Source organism: Buceros rhinoceros, unplaced genomic scaffold, assembly GCF_000710305.1.
Source record: "Buceros rhinoceros silvestris isolate BGI_N320 unplaced genomic scaffold, ASM71030v1 scaffold5603, whole genome shotgun sequence".
Lineage (NCBI taxonomy): Eukaryota > Metazoa > Chordata > Aves > Bucerotiformes > Bucerotidae > Buceros > Buceros rhinoceros.
In genome coordinates, this window is record NW_010405266.1 from 9,171 (window position 1) to 17,616 (window position 8,446).

Sequence of the window (8,446 nt, forward strand, 5' to 3'; positions counted from 1 at the left end):
GTGCTCTTACCTCCTTCCAAGAGCTGCTTTCCCTGGATGTTCTTCACAGGATGCCTTATGCAGAAGATCACCATTCATATCTTCTTTTGAACTGGGATTTCCCCAGAAGCCCAAGGCAAGGTGTGTGTACATCTGGTTCCAGCTTGGCCCTTGCTATTCTTGTATGCTGTGGAGTGACAGTGCTCTGGGCAACAACCTTCTGCCCCTTTCCTCTGTGCTTTCTGAGGTTTGCCAGCAGCTGCTGAGATACTTGTGCTCTACTGTTGCAGGAGGAAATGTGGAAACTTTATGTCAGTACCCATAGAGTTAGTTAATTTGGGGTCCTTTTTGTCAGATATAAATGGTGGGGAATTCTCTTGCATTGGATTATGTCCAGTACTTGCATCCACGCACAGGTGCAGACTTTCCTAGTCTGAAGATCTTGAATCTTACCAGATCTAATCATCCCACTCCTTGAGATGATTTGTGCACCTGTCTTTTTGTAGTTTTCCTTGGAAGTTACGGATAGCACCAAAACTGCTTAGTACTAAAATGCATTCTGTGTCACGATCTCTCCTTTTTAAAAAAAATTCATAATGCTTATCTGTGAAAACCTTGAAGCCATGCATTCCTGATGGCATGTTGGTTTGTCTATTGAGTACAATATGCAAAAGACTCTCCTACTTTTTTTTTTTTTTTTTAATGTAGGGGTCTGTGCTAAAGCTGTGAGACAGACCCCTCTCTGAGCAGCTGTGGTTCCTGATGGCATTTTGGTTTGTCTATTGGGTACAATATGCAAAAGACTCTCCTTCTTTTTTTTTTTTTTTAATGTAGGGGTCTGTGCTAAAGCTGTGAGACAGACCCCTCTCTGAGCAGCTGTGGCCCCTCCAGGGGAGTGCTCACCCCAGTATGGGCACTGAAGGGAGGAGCAATCATTGTGGCGTAATCAGTGTTACCGATTATTGTGATATCACCACAAGAGGGAAGAATAATTAAGGTGTAAGTCTGAGCTGCAGATTGACTGTGCTGTTTGGATTAAATGTGGTCCCTTGCCCTCGGGATGTTGAGCAGGGTGCACAAGGCCACATGGGCATTGTGTGGAGGTGTGCGCACTTTGGGCAGCATCCTCAGGCAGTTTGGTGGCTGGTTTCTGACAACGCACAGAGGTCACGCAAGGCCAGCATTGGTTTTGTTTTTCCCAGGGGCTGTATAACTAAATCTGGACATATCAGGACAAGGAAAGTAAAGAGGCCTTACTGCAGTGCCTGCCGCAGATTAAATGGTATCAGTTTACCAAGGATTTTTAATGTGGATAAAACAGTTCAGCAGTGTTCTTGTAAATGTCTGAACAATTTTTCTCAGCTGCTGAAATAATTCACCCCAGACAAATACCTTGCAGTATGCATTTCAGTCTGAGCTCTTTGGCTGACAAAGCTATCACGAACTGAAAACGTCCTGTAATGGAAGAAGTTTAGTCAGCTGTAGCTATGAGCTTTGTGAATGGTGTCACCTAAGGTAGGTGCAGGATATGGTGATGGCAACTGCAGCACCAGACAAAGTGTGCTGTAAATGGTAATAAATTCCACAGATCTTATAAGAAAGAAAAAAAAAAAAAGTATTTCCTTCTCAAACCAGTGCCTCTTTCTTAAAGGCTCCAAATTCAATATTTGCAAAGTTTGTTATTACTCTGAATAGATTAAATGTTAGAGCAATTTAAGAAGGGTGTTGTTTTCATCCTGGTTTTCTAAAGGAAGTAGTCTTAGGTGATCATACTGTCCAACAGTTTCAAGTAAATGTGGCAGATGAGAGGAAGCATCAGAGACAATTTTCTTCCTAGGCATTTTATGACAACCTTTAGTGGGATACCAGAGGAAGGTCCAAATTAATGGCCTTGCTTGGTAGTAGATGACTGGCAGTTTAAAACAGTTCAAGATTACAGAGAGCCCCGTATAAACCTGCTCATCAGCATACACACAGCCCCAGTCACGGCTGCCTCCTGCTGGACTGTGTGGCCACGAGGCTTTTGCTGGGGAAAGGGGTCATTGCAATACAGTGAGTGATGAAGGGACAAAAAAAATCCCACTCTTCAGTGAACCCCATTTCATTAAATCCTCTGTTTGCAGAACTAGTTTCAAAAATTTCCCCTGGCTGTGCTGTGATCCTTGGACTCTGGCATTGTGCTGGAAAGCGCTCAGGCTGCAGACACATTGCGTGTGGCAGTCGTGATGTTTCCTGCTCTGCAGATCAGAGTTCAATGTAGCTGTTACCAGGAAGGCCTGCTTTGTTATGGAGGTGCCATCCCAAACACCACATAACCAGGGTCAAAACCATAAAATTTATGGCTCACACAAGATCTAAAATCTTCCCTCATTATGGGCTCATCTTTTGTTCTTCAGTGTCAGATTTATGGTTATGTGGCTCTGGGTGCTTTAAAGAATCACCAGCAAAATCAACGATTACATTGATGGTTAGGAAAGGGTTTTTTTGATCAATGTGATAAGACAAGAGGAAGGTGCTATTTTCAGTCCTACCAAAGAATATGCCTTACAGAGCTTGTGGCTGGTCCACCTCCAGAGAGCAGTGGAAATGCTGAGCTTCATTAAGGTGGAGAAAAGATTCTCATAAATGTCCTGTTTGCTCATTCGAGAAAAGAAAATGTGAAATCTTGTGTTAGTATAAAATAGTAAAGTAAAAAATATGAAGTCTGTGTAATGCTCTAGTTCTGCAGCTTTAAATACAGAAAAGTGAAATGTGAAAGAATTGTACATACACTTTTCTCCTTAGTAATTCAGTGAAAGGTGGAGTAGTTAAGTCTGTGGCGCCTTTAAAATGATTCATTATTTCCATAGAAGCCAATTCATGTTTATCCTTCAGATCGCTCTGTGGAGATTAAAATAATGGAGAATCATATTTGCTTTTAATTTTGTTTCCAGACAGCTTGGCCTGAGTATTCATGATGTGACTTGGAAACTATATCAAATTGTGATTTATTGTTGCTCGTAATTGTGTGAAGACTGAAGATACACTAGACTCTGCTTTTTTCCTTTTTCCCTCCTCGCCTCCCCCATTCTTTCAAGTAGAGCGTTCTTGAGTATAACGTGGTGAAAGGCCAGCATCTCGGCCCTCAGTGCTTTTCCTTGTACAAGCCTTAGCAAATGAGGATTTTATTTTTTCCTAAGATGAGGCTGTGTGAAATGAATTGTGGCTTGTGTTTGGCAAGTGGTCTTTTTCTTTCTTTCTTCTATTTTTTTATTATGCTTAAGTTTTGGCTGGTTTTGTGTTGTCACGTTAATCATCCTTTCTTGCAGAGTGGAGAGAGAGCAGGATTTTTTAGTTAAGCTGGATGAGTTCAGTGTTATAAGAATCATATGCAAAGCACCAAGGAGGGGGAGGAAGACTTTTATTTGCAATAAGGCATCTGTTGAGTATAAGGATGTCAACTCTGCTTCATGGGTGGGTCAACTGCATTTTAACCAGCAACAACTTGTAAACTAAATTTATCTATCAGGTCTTATGGATAAAGGAATTTGTTATTCCTGTTTTCCTAAATTAATTTTTCCTACACCATTTTGTCTGCTTTTTCCCCAATGAGTAAAAAGCTATTCTTAGATTTTTATGCATAATATAATTTAATAGAAGAAAACAAATGGGATTTTGTGAAATATAAAAGCCTACAGAAGGTTATACAATTTTGAAAGTTTTTGTTTCTAGCCACACTACAGAATCCAAAACAAACTATTCAAAATTGAAAATTCTACATGATCATTAAAATTTACCAGAATGTTGTTTTTGTGTTTCATTTAAGAGTGTTCCTTGATGATAATTGCCTGCCCTGATAAAAATTGTCTGTGTGACACTGAGATGTGCTGCTTGTGATTTATTCTTGCAGTTGCAGCAGTATATGTGCTGCTTTGCACATGAAAGTTTCCTTGCAAATTCCCAGTAAGCCCCTACCCGTGCAGACTTGGGTGATCGCATGTTTGCTGCTGTGAACTAGTCTCTAATGTATCCTACTCTGATCTGGCCACTAATTTTTCACATGAGTTCTTCAGAGGCAAACTCTTTCTTTAATTTCTGTACATAAAAAGAAGCCCCAAAACATACAGCAAGTGTATTTGGACCCAGTTAGGAATTTCAGGTGATGCCACAGCCTAAAACATCTGCCTGGATGCCAGTTAAAAAAAAAAAAAAGAAAAAGAAGGGGCAGGAGGTAGGTAGAGGTAAAGAAAGGTGCAATACAAGCTGGGTGGCTGGTTTTCAGCATTGTAAGGAATTTGTTTTTGGTCCTCATCTTTGTTATCAATGAGCATATTTAGTTGGTCTGATTTTGATTTTATTTCTAGCCTGTTTGCAAAGTGAACAGCAAGCCGATCTTCTCCAAAATTTGTGGGAGGAAACTGCATTCACAGTTATTAGCATAGATTGGTAATTGAATACTGACCAGTGTGAAATTAAATTCTCCTTACCTTAGCTCTTTGGGTTTTTTGTTTTATTTTATCAATTTAGTTGTTAGTGTTAATTGCAAGCACATTATTCATGCCTCTGTTCCCAAGTATCCAGCCTTTTAGTTTCGATGAGTAAAGTGGTCTGGAAAGAATCCAGATCAGTTCATGCAGAGGCTATGCATGTTAGTAGAAAACTACTTACATAGTCTGATCATGGATTTTGTATGAACTTTTACTCTAGAAAAAGACTGTATGGTATGTGTGTGTTCACATGTGTGTACGTGCATATATACAATTACGTCAATCTAAAATCTGTAGCAATTTGCTGTCTTCCATAAATCTTTAATTGCTTCATATCATCATATGTATTTTACAAAAAATTCCAGGTTTACTTCAGGGAAACACAGTTTACCTTCTGGGCAATTGTTTGCAAAGCATACACAATTCTCTACTGCTCTGTAGTATAGAATCTAAAAAATAAAATACTTTAAGATGTTTTCATGCATTCAATTTGTAAATGTTTTTAGAAAATAATACTGTAAATATCTGTAATTTTAAGTAGTCAGACTAGTCTGAGAGTATTCTAAATTAATCCCAAGATAGATGAAATATTCAAGTTGCTTGAAAAGAAATACGTTTTCCTGCATACAAGTTCTGTGCAATTAAATTACAAGGCGTAAACTGTACCAATTTAGGATGTGGTGTTAAAGTACTGAAGCTGGTGGATTAGAGCAGTGCTTACCCTCTTCTTCTTCTTCCTCTGAGACGAATTTGAGCTTGGTCTGTTCTCCTTTTACACATGCTCTCATTCTAAGGATTCTAAACACTATGAGTAGTTCAAACAATTCTGTAACTCTAATATATAAAAGTGCCGTTTAAAGCAGCTCACTACAGTACAGTGAGGTCTTTGAAATGCTGTATAAAGTGTTTTCACTTTGAAGCATTGTGCAATACAGTGTGTCGTGTGGCACAAACTGGCAACTTGGATGTTTTATGGTGGCCCTGGCTGGGCTATGCTGCCAGGATATGCATCTCGTTTCAGCCCTGGTGAGGGACGCTGAGTGCGAACCCCCGTACAGTCATAGAGCTGACCTCTCTGGGCATGCACGGTGCAGACAGGTTGGATGGCTGCATGGATATCGTGTGAGGTGTCAGATCTGCAGTAGTACCCTTTTGGTCAAAACGCAAAAGATACTGCCACCTTGCTGTATGAAAAACACATTGTGCAGGGGGTGAGATTGTGTTGTATGTGCTGTTGATAACCTCTGAAGCCTTTCCCAGGTGCAAGGCACAGTTCCAAAGAGAGAATCCCTTCGTTTCCACTGGTTTGTTCTGGAGGGCGTGGGCTGCAGCAGTGTTACTGGGTGTTACGTGTGTGAGTGCCTAACTCAATTTGAGTGCAGACTTTCCTTTGTGGTGAGGCACAGCTCAGGAGGGAGGGTGCAGACCCAGTGTGTGGCATCCCTTCTCATGGGCCATGTGCTCCACCATGGGCCACCAGCTCCTTGCATTATTCAGCACAGCCTGGCATTTGAGTTGGACAAATCTGCTGGGTCCCAAAGTCAAGGCAGGGGTCACCAGGGCATGACAAGGCCTCCACATGTGTCAGAGTCCATGTGGCAGAAATTCACGGTTGAGAAGGGCTCTCCCTCTCCCTTCTTGGTGCTAATCACAGAGAACAATGCTGGCTGCTTTGCAAAGTATTTGTACGGCTGTACAAAATCTGGGCCTTAGCTTGTGTCCCACTGAGTCAGACTTGTTTACTTCGTTGAGGTATTAATCTTTCTCTCTGATTGGCAGTCAACAGCTCTAGGCTCCAGGCTTAATAGAAATTCAAACTGTAGATTATGCAGTTTTGCTGAAAATATGAGGCTTCTATCAGACTTTGAATGATGTATTCTCCCTTGCTCCCCTTTGGTCTGTTTTTCAGACCTGAGGTTGAGATAGATAATTAACACTTTCCATCTCAAGCCTTGTCTTTTAATTTAAGAATTTTTTTTTTAGCATCTGCATTTTTTAGCATTTTGTTTTAGCCTTCTGCATGTGCTCCTGAGAGGTTAAGCAATGAAAGAGCCATTAAATTAACCTCAGCCATTGAGGTTTTTTTAGTAGGATGAAATAGCGCTTCGGTATATCAAACAGTTTCTGCTTTATTTCGTATCATGACAGAAAAGAAATGTGGGAAGAAGAAGCTGGTTTTCTGGTTGCATGGGAAGATGGTGAGTGAGGAGGCCTGTCTTCTGGCCCTGCAGTGTGCTGCTGTGTTAGTAAGAAGTAGGACATGAGGAGTGGATCAGTGGAGTGAAACAGCTCTTGCCAAGGGTCTGATGTCCACACTGTGCGACGTCCACACCGTGCAGCATCCACACTATACTTAGCTAATGTATCATTTTCCTCAGAAATACTTTGCTATTGCCTGTAAAGCCCTTTCTGAGAACAAAGCAGCGTCAAGCTCTGTTGCGCTGTTCTTTGATGAGTTGTGAGGTCCATAAATGCGATCATTGGTGAGTCACTCCTGGCTGGGGCTCTGATCACTCTCCCGCTCAGCAGTCTGCCCAGTTCTTTTTGCTGTATACTTGCCACTTCAAACAAACTCCTATGCTCTTTTCACAGGCTTAACTTCCCCATTCGGAAAACTGTGGATCTTTCTTTTTCTAAGAAATACCTGAAAACAAATTAGTACAAAATCTCCTGGAATGGTCTCTCTGGCAAACTGCATGTATGCCTTCTGAAAAGTCCTAACAGTAACAACAAGATTGAACTTATGTGTCAGAAACACAGCAAAGGAAAAGTGGTCAATCTTGGAATATCTTGAATTAGCAATTCCAGCAGAATTTAGGGTGATTTATAAGTGCACCAGATAGATAGTGAGGCTGAAATATCTCTTCTGTATTGAAAGTTCATATGCCTCCTGCCTTTCTAGTTATTCTGCTTCTGTGCATCCAGTCTCACTGTTCTTCTAGTAGATTTTAAAAGATCCTCAGTCTTTTGCAATTGTATCATCTAGCTGTCAATTCACAGACTTGACAACTTTCCAGCTTTTGGCAGTAGACTTTCTTTTAGTGCCAATATTATCCCCTACTGGATTTCAGGAGAGATAGTAGTTGGAGCTGCTGAACGTCGAGAAGTTCGAGAAACTCAAAGATGCGTTTATGGATCAACGCTCTTGTGCATGCACTGGGAGCCCAGTGTTACAGCCGTGTTAAATTACCTCTGTGTGCAATGGATGGACTACACGTATGAACACACTGTTTGCCTGGACCGCAGTTGGTTTGCAGTGTATCATTTACAGATCAATTATATACATGTCCTGGGTAGGGCGTGTAAGGTTTCCAATTGTATGACCTGCTCCTTGATATTATTTCTGCTTACGCATCACTTTAGTTCATAATTCTTCCTAAAAGATTTGTGTAAAGCAGGTAAACATTTCAAATCCAAGTGGTCGTACAAGTCTGTAGAGTAACTATCTTCGTCAGTTCTGTCTGAATAAAATAAGGATCGGGAAAATCTACTTTTTACTCCATTTTGGTTTTGGTATCGCTGACCAATACCACAGTTGCTTCAAGAATGTTTTTGGCACAGTACCAGAATACTATCTTTTAATATCATGAAGATATTTTTAAAATCTCGGTATATGCTTGGGAGTCATTTCATTCATGTAAGAAAAAGCGTTGAACATTAGTTGTTCTAGATGCCCTTGTAGTTAGTAGCAAGGCCTCCTCTCATTCATTAAGAGAGCCTCCTCTCTTTCTAAACTGTGTCTCCAAAATTATTTGTGTCTCTGTAAGGAGCCTGAACAATTCATTCAGATGAGTTAAGTCAGCAACAGATGGTGAAAGCTGTGGAATCAGATATGATGAAATTCCAAACTCTTTGCGGACTGAGCATTATGCCTGATGATTGCTCTATTCAGCGTGATTCTCCTTATTTAAAGAATTGTTTCATGTTATTTTTCCACTCTGTGGGTAACTGCTTTAACAGAAGTTGTGGAGAGAGTTCACCACAACTTTAGATACTGTTCA

The 8,446-nt window shown here is 40.7% G+C and overlaps 1 protein-coding gene across 1 annotated transcript in view; it reads left to right on the top strand.

Annotated features, from left to right (window-relative positions):
• Positions 1-6,586: 6,586 nt before the first annotated feature.
• The window catches only part of PDE3A (phosphodiesterase 3A, cGMP-inhibited), a 43,423-nt gene continuing 41,563 nt past the window's right edge, over positions 6,587-8,446 (top strand). The window contains exon 1 of the mRNA XM_010133651.1: positions 6,587-6,643. Coding sequence (XP_010131953.1) covers positions 6,587-6,643 — 57 coding nt within the window. The remainder of the gene's footprint in view (positions 6,644-8,446) is intronic.